General features: G+C 34.8%; 3 protein-coding genes across 3 annotated transcripts; 1 reads left to right on the top strand and 2 right to left on the bottom strand.

Moving 5' to 3' along the window:
- Positions 1–2,933: 2,933 nt before the first annotated feature.
- LOC103485914 (uncharacterized) lies at positions 2,934–5,848 on the top strand. Its single transcript, XM_008443697.3, has 6 exons — positions 2,934–3,296; positions 3,644–3,761; positions 3,884–4,095; positions 4,175–4,202; positions 4,318–4,429; positions 5,549–5,848. Exons 1-6 carry the CDS (start codon positions 3,042–3,044, stop codon positions 5,628–5,630), a joined length of 807 nt encoding a protein of 268 aa, XP_008441919.2. The 5' UTR covers positions 2,934–3,041; the 3' UTR covers positions 5,631–5,848.
- A 451-nt stretch (positions 5,849–6,299) lies between these two features.
- Positions 6,300–10,861, bottom strand: LOC103485913 (general transcription and DNA repair factor IIH subunit TFB4). The gene is made up of 11 exons (XM_008443696.3): positions 10,729–10,861; positions 10,536–10,624; positions 10,154–10,424; positions 9,749–9,795; positions 9,568–9,605; positions 9,390–9,435; positions 8,090–8,143; positions 7,910–7,978; positions 7,691–7,767; positions 7,430–7,525; positions 6,300–6,906 (listed from the first exon to the last, which is right to left on the bottom strand). The coding sequence occupies exons 1-11, from the start codon at positions 10,757–10,759 to the stop codon at positions 6,837–6,839; spliced, it is 888 nt and encodes a 295-aa protein (XP_008441918.3). The 5' UTR covers positions 10,760–10,861; the 3' UTR covers positions 6,300–6,836.
- Positions 10,862–15,401: 4,540 nt separating this feature from the next.
- Positions 15,402–19,733, bottom strand: LOC103485912 (succinate dehydrogenase assembly factor 2, mitochondrial). Its single transcript, XM_051084484.1, has 5 exons — positions 19,451–19,733; positions 16,543–16,817; positions 16,297–16,423; positions 15,903–15,971; positions 15,402–15,816 (listed from the first exon to the last, which is right to left on the bottom strand). Exons 2-5 carry the CDS (start codon positions 16,800–16,802, stop codon positions 15,670–15,672), a joined length of 603 nt encoding a protein of 200 aa, XP_050940441.1. The 5' UTR covers positions 16,803–16,817; positions 19,451–19,733; the 3' UTR covers positions 15,402–15,669.
- Positions 19,734–20,095: the final 362 nt, after the last annotated feature.

Below are 20,095 nucleotides of genomic sequence, written 5' to 3'. Positions count from 1 at the left end.
TCTTCTGTTGAGTTCTTAATTGTCTTCCATCTTGACAAACTATACTTAGAACACTTGTTTGCATACTCTTTTCTATTCAAACAACAATCGTTTGAGCACACGTCTATTTTTTTATGTAACTCAATCCTAATGCATTAAGTGTATATTTTTTTTTTTTTTTTGGCTTTATACGAATAACACTATTGATAACATAAAAATTGTGTTATATAATCTCTCTTGATTGGGCATCATTCCATGATTTTAATTTTTTTTTAATTTTGTAGGTTTTAAGCAAGCAACTAGGAAAATTTTGTGCTTTTGTTGTTTTAAGAGCATAATTGGGCAAAATTGAACTCGTAATTCATTAATCAGAGATAATAGTGAAGAAAAGGGCTATTTTGGCCTCTGCATTATAGTGATGTGGCACCCTACGATGCTATGTGTGACATCGTAAGGCAGTAGTATCATAATTCTTGAAAAGCATATATCGCATTGCAGCAATTTGAAGTTAACCGCGCTTGAAGTACCATCAGCGTCATGACATTGTTCCTAGCGTTGTAGTGCCGCTACTTTTTTATAAGAGATATTTTCGCCACTAGGTTGTGGATGATCCGATTTCAGTCGTCCTTTGTATGATTTCTCTTTAACTTTCTCCTTGTTTTAGTTATGTTTATGCATCCAAAAATCTCCTATCGCTTGGCATGTGGAAAATGGTATTCTATTCTAGCTTGGGTTATTTAGGATTTCCCACATTTCAATGTGCTTGTGATTCTTGAACTAGATTTTAACTTCGATTTCCTATATTTCAAAGCGATAATCAAGTAATCCCCAAGCGTTTTGAAAACAAGATATAAATTTAGACAAAACAAAGTTGAATAGGCATTAACCAATCTAACCCAGAATTGAATTTGCATGAATATTCAGTTATATATATATGCTTGAAAACTAATTATCTTACCTAACAAGCCATAACCTTAATGCAATAGATATAAATTTGGATTTTGTATGCTTTTCATCGTGTTGATTGATATCAATTAGTTACTTAGAACAAATTTATTGATTTTTCCAATTGATTTGGTTAGGTGAAAGCAACCTAAAAAGTTAATAATGATAAACGCATGACCGAATACATTGGAAGAGAATTCCATTCAACCCAAGCTATTTTTTTTTAATATTGATATCACTTAAATTTACTTCTCTTGAAATTTTCTATTTCTTTGCAATTGAAACCATAAACCTCTTCCCCGTTCAACCACCTTGGGTTGGAAACCTTTTTTTTATAGAAATTTACGTGCTCCCTAAGTTCAACCTAATCTTGCCATTAAGACTAGTTCTTGTGGATAATTCGATTATTTTTTTTATAAGAATTGGAGTGACGAAAATCATACAATTTCATAGAAGCAAGTATTTTGTTATTTTCAAGTTAGAACTCACGAACTGTAACCAACAATTCCGAAAAGTTGGAATTACTCCATTCGAACCTGACCTTTAAATTGTATAGTCTAACTAGAGCTGGGAACTTTGTAAACTTTTAACAAGTAGGGTATAAAGGCTTCTTAGCATGATTGAATATGGACTCAAACATATTTGGGACATCAAAAAATTGATCTTGCGCATATTGAACCAAGTTTATTACCTTGGTCAAAACTATATTTTATAACTTTGATCAATTTCATTGGCATATAAGTGATATCTAGATATTGCAACATCATTAGACACACGATTCCTACACTTCAAATATAGACATCTAATTGAATTGAAACCATTCCCATGACATGAACCAAATTCAATGAATGTTTCAACTTCTAACTCAAATTCTCTAAATATCATTTTTTTTTATCATCCATGATTTGTCCATTGCATACATTAAGGGAACTTAATATCCATTTAGATTGACTTTAAGAAAAAAATGTTTTTAAAGAAAAACATTTTTGTGAAAAGTGTTTAAAATATATTTAAAAAACTATTATAAGTTACTTCCAAACACTCTAATTTTTTTCAAAATAATTTTTATTTTCATTGAACACTTCAACATGTAATCCAAACACCTCATTAATTGTTAATAATTATCTCATTAACAAACCTGGTTACAAGAAACATAACTACGAATATAGATGAGAGCTTAGAACATTTGTGATGATCTAGGTAATTTGACACTTAAATAATTAAATGAACTTTGTTAGCCTATTCTTTTAGCATCACACTCGAAAAAAGGTATTTTCATAAATGTAACAAAACACCTAACTATTTACGGTCTGTGTAACAAAGCTCAAGAACTTAGCCATTTTTTAAATATTCTAGATTTGCCCTTCCGTCTTTCTTCTCCTCCTCGCTGCGATTTCTTTCATCGTCTTCCTCTTTTTCTTTTTCCGCTGCGATTTTCTTCTTTCACAATAAATAGCAAAATCTAAAAGATCTTGTATAAAAAAAAATCTTCTTTTCCTCTCATTTAAATTTGAGTAACCAAATCTAAACATATGTCAAAACTTAGAAGATAGTGTATAAAGAATCTTTAAAAAAAATCATTTAAATTGGAATAGCCAAATGTAAACGATGTTCTAAAACAGGTAAAAGATGTTCTAAAACAGGTAAACGAAAAAAATAAATCACAAATCTAAATCATCGTGTACTAAAAAAATTAAAAAAAAAAATTGTTTATCCAAATCTAAATGAATTTGGATTCAAATCTAAACGACAGTTTAACAAAATTAAACCATATAATTGAAAAAATAAATTGTAGTCAAATTTAAATGACCAAATCTAAAGAATCATCTCTCACACAATAGTTAAATCTAAACAGTCGTGCGTTGTTGACAGCGTAGTTGACAAAACATTTGTTTGTATTTTAGGCCAGGAGCTTTTTTTTATTTTTGGAATTGTTGTAAATATTTTATATATTTTTGAAAGTCACCATTTAAGAAGTATATAAAAATTTTAGATATATATTTATATAATATATTTTATCCCCGAATTTGGAAATCAAATCATTATCCGTTGGAGTTCCGTAGAAGAGAACGCTGCCGCAACAAAACTACGCAATTATTGAAGCAAGGTTTGTACAGATGAAGGGCGGCCATGGCGCTCTGGAGGTGGCCAAGACGGTCATCGAGGTCGCAGATGTGGCTTGGTCGGCGATTGAGTGTTGCCATCACCATAAACCCAGCCATGATTCCGCTGAGCGCATTCTTACAGAGGAAGAAGAACTTGATGCTCTGCGATCTGAGAATCGGAGATTGAGGAAGTTGCTTGAACAAAATCTCGACCTCCTTCAGAACATTTCTGAATCTCACTGTTTGCTCAAGGATTTCCCTCCCGATGTATTTCCTCCATTTCCCTTCTTTTTCAAGCTTTTTGCCTCTAAGTTTTCGGGAGCATTGAAATTTCGTGCTGTTCCCAATTTTAGGGTTTTATCTTTTATTTAATGCCGATGAGGATGTGCTTTTATCTTTGATTAATTAAAAACGCCATTAGTTTAGTTTATTCTAATTATGAATCTTTCCGGCCCGGCCCTAGGTTAATTTACGCTGAATAATTCTTGCTTGAGATTTTAAGAACGTGTGTTTTTCTTTCCTTAACTGCGATATATAATAAAGATCATAGTATGGTATTTGGTTTCTTTCAATTATTGAACTCAAGTGGTGTATTTGGACCTCATAAATGGCAGTTGTACGCTCGTCTCGTTGCGACAGTGGATTCTGAGAAGTTCTTAAATGAAATTAAATCCCTCAACGAAGCATCAAAAGATGGAATTAGCTATGAATTTCCTTTCAGGGAAGCTACAGGTTTTTTCTTTTTTCATTTTTCCTTTCTTGAACCAAACATGATGCATTAGTTGGTACTGAAACCTTATATTCATATTGATTGCTTGATGTTTTCTCTCTCCCTTGTATGGTTCTTTGGTTAGGAGCTGATTCGCACACAGCTGACATTCTTGTGAATGTTAGCCGTGAAGCACCCAGTTGGTGGGTATGGGTTACTGAAGATATGGTCCCGAACAAAGTTGAGGAATGGAGTGGAATTGATGATGAAAATTATGTGATTGTATCTGAAGAACATGTGGTGGATGCAGTTGCCCACTTTATGGCTAGATGTATTATGTCAAACCCAAAAACCCGGGTATGCCTATCACTTTGAATGGAATTTCTGCTTTGTTTTCTATAACGAATCTTAAATATTCAAGTTTTCCAAAATGCAGAATATATCACCTGAGGAGCTGCAGAAAAGTATGATTTTCCTTTTGTTAATTTAACTTCTGGATTGTGGTGATTATATTTGGGTGACGACAACTGTTAGAATTAATATTTAATATTTTGTGCTATTGAACATCTCTATTTGCAGCAATAGCTAAGGCACTTGATGGTATGGGCAGCAAAGTGGAGAAGATGTTTGAAATTTGGCATGCTGGGCTGCTGTTTTATTCCTTAGCCACTTGGGGGCTTGCACTGGCCGGGTCAGTTTTCCTTTATTTACTTTTCTTGCCGAAATGATTATTGTTTCATTATTCTTGATACCTCATGTAGAATACAAAACATCATACTTGATAGGAAAATTCGCCATGGTGAACTCTTGAACTTGCGATTGTTGAATTAGACGGATGAATTTCAGATTGCTTGAATCTTAAATCTCTTGTGCTAGGTTTTTTCAAGCTTAGAGCTTATCAACAAACTAGAGCTTTCCAAACTAGGAACTCACATCACATAGCTGGAGTTTCTCAACCGTGCTTGATATAGATGTCCATAACTTGAAGGGTTGTTTAAGGTGTTGAGTGGAGTTCTGAAATCTAAAATTAGTATGTTTGAGTTAGGAAGTTCATGTTTGGGATGCAAAAATATTTGGTCTGAAGTTAGGAAACATGGGAGGTAGATAGAGAAAAAGAGGGGAAGATAAAATTCGTTGATAAATGCATAAACTTTAATAGAAAACGTTGTTAAAGTTTAACTATCATGGGTTTGACCTAATAGTAAAAAAGGAGACAGTCTCAATAACTGAGACGTCATGAGTTCAATCCATGGTGGCACCAAGGATTTAATTTCCTACAAGTTTCCTTAACACACAAATGTTGTAAGATCAGGTGGGTTCTTTCGTGAGATTAATCGATGTGCGTGTAAGCTAGTCTGGACACTCACAGACATAAAAGAAAACATTGTTGAAGTTGGTAAAGTTGAAATTAACATGGACTTGTGAAGTTGGTGGACCAAACACCCTCAAGTTTTGCTATTTCATAACAGGACCGAGCTGACATTTTTCTGTACTTGATAGATGTAGGGGAGTGAAACATAAATTCAAATTTTGATTTGTTGATTCTTGGATGGGTGACCCTGGGATTATTCTCTCAAGTTCTTTAGTTTTGGTACCCCTCTTCTTGCTTGCGGCTACTTAACATCTCTTCTTTCAAACAAGTGTAAGCAGATCTTGCCGAGATTGTGTGTTTAATCCCAAAGAAAGACAAACAACTTTTGTTTAAGTTTCGTATTAATTGTTTGATTAATTTGTTCAATCGTCGAGCTATTGGATACTGCTCAGGTATTTGTTTAAGTGAAAACTTCAACATGGGTTTTGCATATTGCAGCTTGTACAAGGGCCGGGCTATATTGAAACTGGCTGCCGCTGGTGTTCACCATACGAGCAAAGTGGTAATGAAGGTGCTCTGAAGAAGCTAATGATATTCATCAAATGTATAATACCGCTTGGGGTTCATTTTTCTTTCTATCAAGTGATGTAAATAACTTTTAATATTTCCTATGGTATTGTTTTTTTCTTTTTTCTTCCTTTTGGTGATTTGTTCTTTTGCATTGTGTTGATTACTATTAAAATTGTAAATCTTGTACAGTTGCTTCATTCCAGTTATACATTATGTTATTAAAAGTTATATGTATGTCGAAATTTGAATCAGGGAATTTATGATCGCAGATTTTGTTCTAGATTTGGAAACATCTTCCAATCATTCATCTCCCATCTCTCTTGGTGATGTAGGGGCATCCGTATTATAGGGGGGAAATCATAATGAGTTTTTCATTCAGATAGGAAAATTAAAATAGAAAAGAATGAAATTAACTATGATTATTTGTAAGACAACTTCTAAGAATTTGTCTATAGTTTGTACCGCGTTTTCCCCTTTTTTGGTATAAAGGTTATGCTTATTTAAATGGTATTTCCAAGAAGGCACTATTTGGTTGAAAGAGGTTAAAGAATAAAGGTCAGGGTACATTCATTTTTTAAAAAATATTTGTGTGGGATGAGGTCAATCTATTCATGCATGCTACTCGAGTCATGTTCATGCTCAATACATTTGCAAGAAATTTTTTAGCTAGCCTCACAAGTGTGCTCAAATTGTTTTATTATATGATTCACTTGGCACATTTCAAACTTGTAAAATTTCAAAGTATGAGGTTCCACAAAAAACAAAGTATAAGTAACACGACTCAATCAACAATGTGACTGTCCGTATCCTTGTCTACTTTTGCAAAGGTAAGCTTTGGAATACTGTCAAGCGTGAGCGAAATCTAAATCTACATGTGCTTATAAACCACTCAAGCTTTCAGTACAATTACATTAATCTAACTTTTCCAGTTAAAGTCTCAAGTTCCATAAAAACCTTGTACCCAATTTGTATCAGACTGGAATAATGCGCGACCTTGCTAACCATCGTTCCATGTTATCCCCTCCGAATTCGACCACTATTGATCTGAATTGTACAATGTTGAGATTGACTCTTTCAGCAACTGTATCATTTAAGTCATCTCCGTTCATGCCAAGTGAACCAAATGAATTCCACTTTCCAACAGCTTCAAGAAAGGGAAGAAAAATGGAACAATTTCTATAGCCATAGAAGTGAAAACAAATGGTTCAAAGTCATATCATTCTGGAGTTTTTCTTTTCAGTTTAGACAATGAATCGAGTTCTACAGGTGTCTCACCAAAAACTGACCTGAAAGAAATTGAAACTCATTAATATTAATACATTCAATCTTGTTCTGAAGTAAGACAAAAGTGACAGTAGGCAAACAACAATGTAAGTTTTTTGAGCATTTCAGAAGGGTCTTTGCGCTTTACGACCCCATTCTTTGTTTTGCCCTCAATTCAACACGCTTTCCAACACCCCTCTAATTTTCTGTGATTCTAATTACATTCCGGTTTTTCAAACACCCCGTAAGAAACTAAAGGCGTGGTAGAATCTTTTAGCATCATATTTAGGCAACCATTATCTAGGGGCAATACTAAGCTACAAAGCTCCCCCCTTGTGTCATGACATCAGGTCACACCGAAGTGTTATATAAACCGTCAAGGAAAAAGCCCTAGCATAATGAGTTCTCAAAAATCAGGTTCCTCTTCATCTTCCTTTTCATACTTATAAAGCCAAACAGACAACAGCATTCTCGAAAGTCAATGTCAAACTACCTTCAATAAAATTTAGGAAACCACATATAAAAGGGGCTTGACCTTTCGCTTACCCACAGGTAGAACATTTCTTGTGATGCTTGCAGAATATAGATAAACAAACAGAACAGACATAGCCCATGTCGATCGTTTTTTTATGGCAAAAACACCTGCAAATTCCCAATTTATTTGGAATTAGCAATTTCCATCTCTGTTGGATTCCGAGAGGACAAAATGATGATGAGAGGTGTAAATAGGTAGAAGGCCATAGTAAGCCACACAAAATAATAAGCACAAAACAACAGAATTGTGTATTCACAAGACTGCAGACTTACGATGCACGAAAATCAACACCAATGGATTTTGGAAGCTGTAAGAAGGTCCGGGAATGCAAATCAGTGCCAAAAACAGTCTGCAGAAAAATAACGATAGAATATCACATCAGCCTAAGCAAGAAATTACAAAAAACAAGGACCGCCCCCCCCCCCCCCCCCCCCTCCCCGCGGAACGGCCAGACCATGATCAATAAAAGCACATAGGAAAATAAAACCTACAGCGAGATACTGAAACAGCCCATCCATTTGCTGAGGCTTCAGATAAACTCCACCCGTTATGTAAGAGGCCTAGCATCAGAAATCAAATCATCAGCAGCAATGAATAGATGATACATCCGGAGATGGTAAGATTCCAGGAAAAGTAAAAACCCTATTAAGAACAATGTGCAGTTAGCTTACCTGCTGAAGAAATGCAGAATTGTGTGAACCAATGTAACATGAATCTATAGAAACCTGAAGCAAGAATGATAAAATTGTACATCATAGGATACTTATACAAACGGAAACATGGTTGAATGTTGAATGTAGTTTATAGTTAAAAGCAACATGAAGCGGAAAACGGACAGCTATGGACTTCAAATGAGTGACTAGCGCACATAAAAGTTTAAAGCAAACCCATAGATGAAAATGTGAATGGAGATTAGATTCACATTTCTTCAATCTCATTGACTACCAACTTTGTGCTTGTTACCAAATGATTACCACTATCATGAACATTGCAGATGTAATTACTTCACATCAAGAAATTAATCATACTTTGGTCAATATTGTTATGTTAAGCTGTCATAACGAAAAAGAAAACTAGCAATTCAAAATCTAAAACAGTTTTCACCTTCGAATTTGATGTGTTGTTGGAGAGAGAAATTTAAAAGTGCATCTCTATTTATAATTTTTCCAATTGTAAAATAAATCTCTTTATTGGTTTTTTCAGGACTTTTCTGCTAACTTTTGGAGCTTGTATAGTTAAAGCCTTAAATTGGAGTACCTTACATAAGGGTTTTGCCACTTCTCTACTCTATCGATAACTTGGACTGAAGTTTTTCTTATAAACTTCTATCCCAGAATCTGTTCCTTCGGGGAAACTCCCAATTCTCCCCTTGTCCTTTCTAAGGAATCTTTGCTTTCTAGCTTTGTTCTTGTTTCTTATTCTATACATACACTTACATGCATACATATAAACATGAAAACTTTCACAATTGAATCTGACAAGACTAATAATAGAAAATATGCCAGAGATCCATCAACTTTCCATCCACAGGGCAAGCAAATTAAATAATAAAACTTATTCCGAATATTGGAGTTCAACTCTAACGGTAGAGACTAGATATTCAGTTGTGGACTCCAAGAAAGTAGATCAATATAAATTACTTAGTCTTGTCAATGCATTCAAATTCAAATTCGCCTGTGGGACAAATGGGATATCTCGAAATAGGAGAAGAAATAATTGATATCTTTAAATTCAAATAGGAAAAGATACGAACAAAAAGGTTTAATCCAGCACCATTTTCTGCCATCAAAACCAAACAAAGACCAAGTTAAATAGAGGAAACTTGTCTCGAGCATTTCCATGAAATACTTGTTGCCACATTTTCATTACTTACTGATATCACCCAGTTCAAATTATGAGAGTTTGTGATTGATGGAAGAAGTTAGTAAAGTCATATAAGAACACACAGAAGCGTGAACAAAAAATACAAACCATTGAACGCTGAGCAGAAAAGATGGCATTCATGATTGCAACATATCTGGAAGAGAAAAACAGTCACTAGAAGAAAGATTTTAAAGTTTGTTTCCCATTACTAAAGAAAATTGCACAAATAAAATAAATTCATTAGAAATGTATACATATTTTTAGAGAATAAAGAAAATAATCTTACTGTTCAGGACCATCTGGGGATCCCTGCAAGCAAAGGATCTACACTCAAAGTAAAATATATTCACATAGATTAGTCACATTTTCAAAAAAGGAAAAAAAAACAAATAGTATATGTAAGCAACAAAAAAAATCAGGATATGCAAACTGGGAATAAATTATGCAGAACAGAAACAAATGCTTACTCGTGGTTGGGGATGGAGAGATCCAGAGCGGAAAACTTTCTGTATATCTAATCACAAGGTCAAGCATTTGGAGCATAACAGACTGTTGATGAATCTTAAATTACTCAAGTTACATTTAAACAGTATGGCTATTAGAAAATTCCATCGTGCCAATCATAACTCTTACAACATTTTGCAACCATACTCATTACTACAAATTTCGACCAAATGCCACTCCCATCACAATAGATACTGTTTAGTCCTGACTGCTAAATTAATGGCCTATTGAAACATTCTAATTGTAGAACATGGGGACGTAGAGTCTAGACTTTTCCTCATAAGCTCGAGTTAATGAATTGATGGCGAGCTTTACTTATGAGCATAAACAAGCAAATAATCAGCACCAACAATCATCAACAAGGATACAACACAAGGCCATGGAGAGCGATCCAGAAAGAAGTGAAGACATTGTCCCTCCTTTGGGATCTTCCTTGATGGACTGCTCATCCCCAATCACAAACTCCTCCAAATTCTTCAATAAACGAGTACAAAGTGCAGGCATTCTACCATCTTCAAGGCCATGATTTGAGTAAGAAGACGAGTTGTATAAATACTTGCATGAAGCGTATCCAGTACCAATAACCACAACCTCATTAAGTTGGTTCAGTACTAAAATGGAGTTCAGAAAAGCAAGTACCTATACACCCAAAACAGAAAGAAAAAGAAAATACTAATGTTCATTACAGTTCTATCCGAAAGACCTACTGGGTAGAATGGTTCGCAGGAAAAGAGATAATTTATCAATTACACGAGACAGAAACTTGGAGAACGGAAGAGAAGATGTGCTCCAGAAAAATGGATTCGTATCCAGTAAAACCACTAGAAGGCTAACATCATCTGTAACAACACAATTAAAAGATCACAAAAACGAATAAGCCACTGCAATTCCGATAGTTGTACCCGAGTGCCCATAAGGAAGGAGAAAGGGATTGGAGGAGAACCTGCGTAGAGCTTCGAAGGAGCTGAAGCCATGGCTGCTTCAGAATGGGCAACGGAGAGAAGACGCTCAGTTCGGCTCCCAATAGAACTGAATGAGATTTGGGCCCAAAAAGTACAAATTGGCCCATTGAGAATAACGAATGAACCAACCTTTACAAATTTAAGAAAGATTTAGAGGTATAACCTAGTTAGGTAGATGTTTTCATCTAAACATTCAAATGAATGAAGCTTCGAATAAGTATTTTTTTTTATACTCAAACATATGATGATTGACTTATATATTCTCTATATCGTCTAATTTGGAAAATTGTCTATATTGTGCTAAGGCAAACTTGATTTACTAAAAATATTGATGAAAGATCTTACTCACTAGACATTTTTGTCTAATCATTCAAATGTCTTGCTTTAATCCCTGCACGTAGCGAAGGACATCTAGCTTTCAAGTTATAGCCTTGATCGCCTACTGTACCCCTTTTGAGAAGGCATCACTTGGTAATAGTTATTGTCAACTCACATAGCATACGAAGAAAGTCTAAGTATTGTGTTAAGTTGTGTTTAGTGGTTTTGTAATGAATATTATATAATGTACTGAATGGTCCTTGGCATCGAATTATTAATGAAGTTTCCGTTTTTCACTTGTCCACTTTCTGCATTAAACTTCTTTATGTTGTCTTTAATTTCGCTCACTAGGTGTTTAGCGCATTTTTCGCAGAGAACCTCCTGTAGAATCCCTAGCGGTTGCATCTCAACTTCATCGCATGGAGTATTATTTTAGAGCGGGGTGTGACAAGCACTCCTTGAACTATACTGCCTCGAAGGTGGACCACCAGAATGGCCCTTAAAGTCTCGCTTACTCGATACACCAGGTTTATACCTCTTTTGATCTTGGCCTTTGAACTCAAATATTCGACCGACAGGTGTGCAAAAGGGAGGTCATCAACTCCCTTTTTTTGCCTATTACACTGAGGGGAAAGAATGGTTCTGAATTCCTTAAAACTATATTCTAAGCTCTCACCTAAAACACAGAAGGGAGGTCAGGGATGAAGTGAGGTTGTTCTCCAAATTCTTGCACACCTTGTTCTGAAGAGATAGTCTTGTATTTATAGGCGAGAACAAATGGAACTCAACATCGTCACACCTCATCCTAAAGCCCTTCTTACTAGGCTCGAGATGATGGCGTGAAGTCGAGCAACATCATTCTTCTTTTAAGACACCTATCGACTCTGCTTAACCTGAACTAAAAACTATTTCCTTTTTAAACAAGAACATACATACTATGGAAAACATTGAAAGGGAGCTCAGGGATGAAGTGAGCTTGTTCTCCAAATTCTTGTACACCATGTTCTGAAGAGATAGTCTTGTATTTATAGGCAAGAATGAATTGAACTCAACATCGTCACACCCCATTCTAGAGCCCTTCTTACTAGGCTCGAGACGACGACGTGAAGTCGAGCAACATTGTTCTTCTTTTAACAACACCCGTCGACCCTGCTTAACCTGAACTCAAAACTATTTCTTTTTTAAACAAGAACATACATACTACGAAAAACATCAAAAACTTGGGAAATATATACATAATCTCATAAAGCAGGCGAATTCTAACAGGTGTTGGAACCATGAGCTCTACCTGTAAGGAAAATAAAACATTGAAGGTGAGCTATAAAACCCTGTGAATGACAACTTTTAAAAACAAAATATGTTTATTGAAAACTATAAACAATAAGTAACTTAGCAAAACAATTCTTTTTCTTAAGCTTAACTTTTAAACCTCTCTTTTAACTCCTAAGATTATAACTCTCCAGAAACTCTAGAGTTTTCAAATTATGAAGACTGAGCTCTAATACTCTTAAAATCATCTAAAAGATTTAAATAATATAACTCTTGTGAAGTTGTAAGATTGATCCAAGCAGATCAACAAGCCTAAAGGTCGATCATCAAGAAAAATTATCAAGCCCAAAGGTCGATCATCAAGCCTAAAAGACGATCACCAAGGAAGATCATTAAACCCAAAGATCGATCATCAAGCCCAAAGGTCAATCATCCAAAAAAACCAGCCAAAAGGTCGATCATCAAACCCAAAGTTCAATCATCCAAGAGGTTTAACAAGCCTAAAGGTCGATCATCAAGCCCAAAGATCGATTATCCAATAAGATCAACAAGTGTAAAAGTTGAAGCTTATTTTTTAAGAGAAAACATCAAAGGATCATGCATTAGAGATTGTACTTACTATATTAAAATTAATACAAATACAAGTTCAAATTCAATGAATTAAATTTCTCTTGGAATCTCATGTGAACAGACCTCTTTCTATGTGAAAATCTATATTTACCCTAATTTTAAAATCACTTATCAACTGTCCCTTCTCAACCTAAGTCCCTCCTATCTCAACCTGTCTTCCTTCTTCTTCAATGATTCTTTTAGGAAAATTTCACAAAATAACCTAAGAAGAAAAAACTTTTCTATGTCCAACCCAATTTTAAAAACTTCATTGTCATTAACCTTTTTGCCATGTGAAAATACCATATAATTTACCCCAATTTTAAAACCTCTTCTCTACCTAACTTCCTTATTCTTCAATGATTTTTTCTATAGTTAATGCAATACCAAGCATGGAATTGAAGTTCTTAGTTATTCACTTTCAGTCTATTCTTTCATCTGCGTTTATTACATTTTGTTTTCGGTATTGAGTTCTTGGACATCCTGCTGATAATTGCCCTGATCTCACAAAAGAAGTCAATGCATTGGAAGTTTTCTAAAGAATGTATGATCCCTATACTAGCATATACAACGCCTGATTGAGAGACCATTCACTTAAAATGGGAAATCAAGACTCTTGGCCTTCCTTCATTTCTTCTTCTCCTCAAGGTATGTCTCTTGAAGATATTGTGAAAATTTTAGTTAATAGCTCTCTTAAGTTCAACAGAAGATTCATCAATTACAAAAGGACTCAATACAACTCATTCAAGAAACCAAATCACTTCAACATGAAACCAAATCGTCACAACTGCAAGATGAAACAAGGACCCGTTTCACAAACATTGGCTACCAAATCACACATGTTCACACAAGACTTTTGGAGAAATTTGGTTCGTAGAGTTGAACTTGTGTTGATGTTGTATTTATGTTGACTTGATGCGATGTGGTTCAATCTCTAGAATTTGATACTTTGATTCTCTCTCGGTTGGATGCTTACGCTTAATTTGAGGAAGGGGAGCACGTGATGTTATTAAAGTTAAAGTCTTGAAAGAAAGCTTGTAACTTCAAAGGAACTTCAATGTTCGAGGGTGAAAAATTTTTTGAATCTAGAAGGTACACAGTTGGCTATTGTAGTAAGCAAGCTAGAAAGGAAACGTAAACTCGCCTCTCAACCGAAGTATGCTAACGTAAGTGCTATAATGCTTAGAAGTGGAAAAGTCCTGCCTTCCACTACTCAGGAGCCAAATGTGGATACCGACCCTCTTTCTTCAAAGATTCAAAATGAGGCAAAGAATGATGAGAGAAATAAAACACAAGACCAACCGTCCAACCAATAGGTATTTGCAGATCCCTTGCCTTCAACTCTCATTATATTCCTAAAGCTCCCTTTCCTAGTAGGTTTGGCACATAAGAAAATTAAGCTTGCAAAGATGAAGACCATTTGGAGACAAAAGGTTTTAATTTAACATTCTACTCCTTAGTGCAATCCAACAAATATCGAGGTATGCAAAATTTCTCAAGCAACCTTGCACTAAAAAAAGAATGCTAAGAAAAACGAAAGTGTGACAGTACGTTGAAATATTTTCATGTTTTTAAAGAAAAATAAACCAAAAAAATGTAGAGATCCGGACAGGTTTATTTTACCTTGCTTTATTGGAGATATAAAAAATTTAACAGTGCTATGTTAGACTTAGGTGCTTCTATCCATGTTATGCCTTGCTATGTTAGACTTGGGTGCTTCTATCAAATATCATGTCAGGGTTTAAATTTGAATAAAATGGAAAAGACAAATGTATACATCCAATTAGGTTTATTTGGAAAGAAAGATCTGTAGGTGTATTCAAGGATTTATTTCAATCTCCATCATAATAAAACCTGCCATTGCAAAAGACTAAATAGAGTTTTTAGTTATATTTTTAGGTGTCATTTTCTATTTTTCCTTACGCTTTATTATTTACATTTTGAGTCTAACTTATAAAGTAAGAATTTGAGATATAATTAAATTGTTCCACATTTATTTATAACCCACGTAGATTCTCGACAAAAATAAATACCATAACACTAAAAAATGATAAGACACAATATGAAAAGAAGTGCCCCTATTACCACTCTTTTTGTGAGAACAACACTGTTAACCTTCTTAGCCATTGGACCTAATTATTCAGGTTATTTAATATTAATTTCGTCACTGTTCTTAATCTTATCAATTTTATTTGTTTTAATTAAAATTTATATCGAAAGAAATTTGTAAACTATACATAAAATAATTAAAGCAAACACCCATACATCCTTAATAAAACAAAATAATCTAAAAGGTGAATAAAATCATAATAGAAAAAATAACTAACATAAACCCATACATCAAAACTCAGGAAACAACTTCACATCCCAAACTCACATCTAATAACTTCCGAAACTAAATTTCAAGTGCAATAACTACACACGTTGCTTCAAACACCCTAAAGAAATCAGACACAAATTATAAAGAAATACAATCTATACTGGTAAGCACATCAAAACAACAAATTATTCGAGATCGGTACAACGTAGTTACCGTAACAAGGAAAAAAATTATTAATATACGATAGATCAAGGGTTTAAAGGAAAAGACCACTAAACAATGTTCCCTTCGAAGTACTTGTTGGGTTAACTTATTCACAATCCACCATTTGTATAGAAACCTTAGCAGGGCTTTTCTGTTCTTATATGCTTAAAAGAGAGATTAGGCATAAAGTTAAAGGGAAGAGCTACTGATTTCCTGTTATGGGGCCATCTCGACCTTTCTTGAAATCATCCCAACCCCTTACCCATTGTTGGCCAGGTGGTGTTCTTGTCTCAGGTGAGGCATGTTTGTTGAGATTGTTCATCACCTTCTCTTTCACTCCAGTAAATACCTACAACGATACAATACTCTAATTGTAAACCACATATTTAATCAAGATAAAAGGGTCAGTAATTAATGCCATGCTTGGATGCTCACAGGATTTGTTTTCAAAGCTTCAGGGGGCTGCTCTTGGCCAGTTAACCACTTCCATAAATCTGGATTTTCCTGCAAGAGTAGAAGAATTATCGAGTCTTTGTTGCATCTCTACTATTTTTCATTTTTATGGGATAGTTGCAAGCTAAGAAATAGACATTGAATACGACACAATGACAACATGTCAATTTTCAAAACGACACAAAATGTTGGAGACACATTTTTTTAAATAAATAAATATTATATATTCGTGCATATTTGGACATTGTGAAATACACCCGTATTTATATAACAATAGGGAGAAAAAACAAAGATAAAAAAGGAAGAAAAAGATAACAAAAATGGGGAAAAAAAATAGTAATGCGCAGAAGTCGTCAGCAGTACAAGACTAAATTACCAGGTCAAGAACATTAATTAGATCCCGAATACCATCTGCATCTAAGGAATGGATGTGATCCTCTACCCATTTCCCAAGTATCAAATCCAATTCCAAAAACCCTCGTTGTTTGCTCCGGTACAGCAATCTGTTAAGTCCAACAACCAAACAAAACAACTTGTGAATCAAAACAAATGCGTCAATAATTGAGAAACACAGAGCGAAAGGGATGAGAAAATTAATTAACAAAATGAAGCAAGAACGAACCTATTGAATAATTGCCTCTTGCTATCCTCATTCGAGAGATCGATGTCAGGATTTGTACTTGTCGAAGAGAAATGGAGACTAAAGGAACAACCATGGTGATTCTGATTTCGATTTGTTAGTTGGCTTTGTAGATTCTCCAACCCAATAAAAACACTAGGCAAAAAGGGCATCAATTTGCTTCTCAAAATGGTGGGGGAGGCTTTCAAGTATAGAACTTGATGAGCTTTGCTTAGAGCCCTTATAAAAGTTGCCATTTGCATTTCAAAATGATAGTACTGGATTGAAACAAGTTTATCAAAAATGAATAATATTTAAAGGGGAATTGCTCTCTATAAATACCATTAATATAAACTAATGCCTAAGACCACTAGACTCATGTGTTTATACGCAACAATGTTATGCTTAGCATAGGCATGTTTGACTAATTAATTTACAAGAGAAACATAGAATCATAGAAAAATAACATAGTTTGCAAAGCATCAAATATCACAAGACAACAATTCAAACAACAATATATTGATAAACAACATAGAAAAACACAACTCAAACAATTCGATAGCCCTTTTTGGGATAAAAAAAAAAACTTTCATTAAAATAAAATGAAAGAATATGACACTTCCACAATTTGATAGCCTATAATTGAAGTCATTTCCACAATGATTTTTTTAAATAGAAACAACTGCTTTTACTAAAAAAATAAAATGAAGATATACAAAAGCATACACACGCTACAGACTACAGAGTGGGGTTGCAAATAAGTCGAATATTGTCTATAAAGCAACTACAGAGAAATTGGAGCAGAAAAAGAAACATGAAACCTCACCAAAGACCACACATCATTAGGACCTCTCTCCACACCTTTAAAAGCTCAGTTATTTCCCTCCCCCAACGATCCCATAACAGAGCAAGCTGTGAGAGTACTAGTTAGAGGGGTATATGGGCGAGATTTGTAGTGTATTAGTAAGGAGTATCATGGGTCATTAGTTAGTGGCATCTTGGCCAAAAATAAGACAAGTTGGACACCAGAGGGAGGGGGTAAGGGTTTCTATCATGGAGCTTGGGAGAGAGAACCCTCTTGATGTTGTTTGTGTTTTCTTTACGGAAATTGCAATACATTACGTATCCATCTTGGTGTTGTTTTTGTTTATCAAGTATTCTTATTAGGTGGTATCCTAACCCACCCCCCCACAAACCCCAAAAAGCGACATTTCCCACTAAAAGACTGATAGGAGGAGGAACTTCCCGATCAGATCCCCAATAACTTTCAAACGAGCTGCACAAAACCAAACTCCAGAAAGAATCAATTCCACATAGAACTTGCAAATGTACAGCTCCATAGCATGTGATCCGGATTCCGGATTAGAGAGAAGATGCAAACAATATAAGGAAATTATGTTGGTAAAATAAATGCATTCCAATTTAACCATATACTTGAATGGAATAATCTGCATAAGGCGGGAAGAGAGAACACCAAGATGAAGCCTTAACTTGAGCAACTCAAAATGGTTGGACCACGCTAGAGACTTGTCTTGAAAAATGCATTGGTTTCTTTCAAATCAAATTTTGGAGAGAATAGCTATAACTGGTTTTTTAGACCATAAAATTTGAGAGAGAGGCTTCAACTTTAAGGGAGGACTCACTCAAAGCCAAAAGCCAAAAGCCAAAAACACACTGTCCTTGAACAAATCAATAAAAACCAATGGAAGATTGAACGTTGAAAACAACTTCGACCAACATGCCTTTGAATAGCAACAATCAAAAGAAGAGATGTTGGGACCTCTCATCATCTGCCAAGCATAGAGCGAAAATTGAAGGTAACAAATAGTGAGAAGGAAGTTTTCTTTGGATTGTAAGAGAGTAGTTGAGAGCTCCAAAAATCATAACCCAAATAGTGATATTTACATGACGAGGCCATTTTGATTTCCATGTAAAGAACTTTATCAATTGGAGTACATGCCAACAAATATTTGTAAGAGATTTAACTGAAAAAACAAGCCCAAAGACTCCAACTTCCAACTTCTTGAATCCAAGTGAAGAACTCTTCATCCTTCTAAAAAACCCAATAAAATATGAAAATCCAAAGCTTCTTCATCCTTTAAAAACTGTCTAAAAGGGACAAACCAAGATAGAATAATTGCACCTCATTGCTCCAGCACTTAACCATTAGGATTAGTTACAATTCTAACTTCTAAGGAGACTTGGGAGTAGAGAACACAACCCAAATTAGAACTATCCAACCATTGGTCTTGCGAAAAAGATATCCCAATGTGTCGCACCTCATTCTAGATATTCCCCCTAATCTAGATCTAGGAAGCACGGACATGCGACATGACACGGAACGACACGCTCAATTTCTAAGAACATAGCAATATTTATTTAAAACATAAATAAAGAGTACATTAGTTGTCTGAGTCCATCAAACAGTTACAACCTACAATACAGATACAAAATCCTAAATAGAGACCACATTTTCATCCAAAACAAATGTAAAAACGTGGACGATTGACTACTATTGGTAGATGTAGACGAGGAGGAAGATGGCATCTAGTATAAAAAATAGAATGAATTCATTAAAAAAATGTTCTCAAAACAAAAACATTCCAAAGAAAGCATCATATGTCTCAAATCTGATAAAACCATACCAAAAATTCCAGATAATATTCCAAAAACTCACACCATATATGTACAAATTCCACATTAAATAAATAGAAAAATACATAATTTTTTAAAATGCACCCGAAAAGCAATGTTTCATATAAATTTCCTCATTTCCGTTGGGACTATATATTAATACGAAGTAATGAATAGAAGAAAAGCATAAAGAAATATATATGTTCGGTCAGAACAGTTGAAACATTCCTCAAACATTGATACACAAAAAAGAAAAGAAAAGGGAAAAACCCCTAACCCGAGACAGCAAGTAACCAAAACGGAGGGAGAGCCCAGCTGGTCAGATCGGAGTTTCAGTCGCCGGTGTCGTCTGATGGGAGAGGATAAGCGGCGGTCGCCGGCGTCCTCTGATCGGAGGGGAGGAGCCGAACGTTGAAGATTGGAGAGAACTAGAGGAAAGTGAAGAGTGGAGAACGGTTTTATTTATTTTTTTTATATTTTCTAATGATATTAAAAAATAATATAAAAAAATGTGAGCCCGTCCCTTCCCACGTGTCAGGGTGTTGGTGGAACACGTTTCTGGCATCGACTCTCTCTCTAAAAGAGGTGTACTAAATTTAGATAGAAGCCACTCTGAAACACTTGCAAAACGTGTTTCATCAAATTCTATACAAATTTTGACAGAGACTGAAAAACGGATTAACCAAGCCTTACAAACAAAAAAATAGTATACTTCCAACGTAACATTTCGCTCGCAACCACCAATTGTATCTCACCATGAGCTGCTCAACAAAATCCAGATCCCAAATAATTTTTCACGTATAAACTTACTAAAACAACCTCAAGATAAATTATGTCCAACGGTAAAGTTATTTAAAACATGCAACCCATTACATGCCACTAACGAGTCTCAATTAATCTTCGAATTCTCCCCAAATATAAG

Source organism: Cucumis melo, chromosome 5 (assembly GCF_025177605.1).
Source record: "Cucumis melo cultivar AY chromosome 5, USDA_Cmelo_AY_1.0, whole genome shotgun sequence".
NCBI lineage: Eukaryota > Viridiplantae > Streptophyta > Magnoliopsida > Cucurbitales > Cucurbitaceae > Cucumis > Cucumis melo.
The sequence above is the reverse complement of the archived record's forward strand: the minus strand, read 5'-3'. Positions and strand labels throughout refer to the sequence as shown.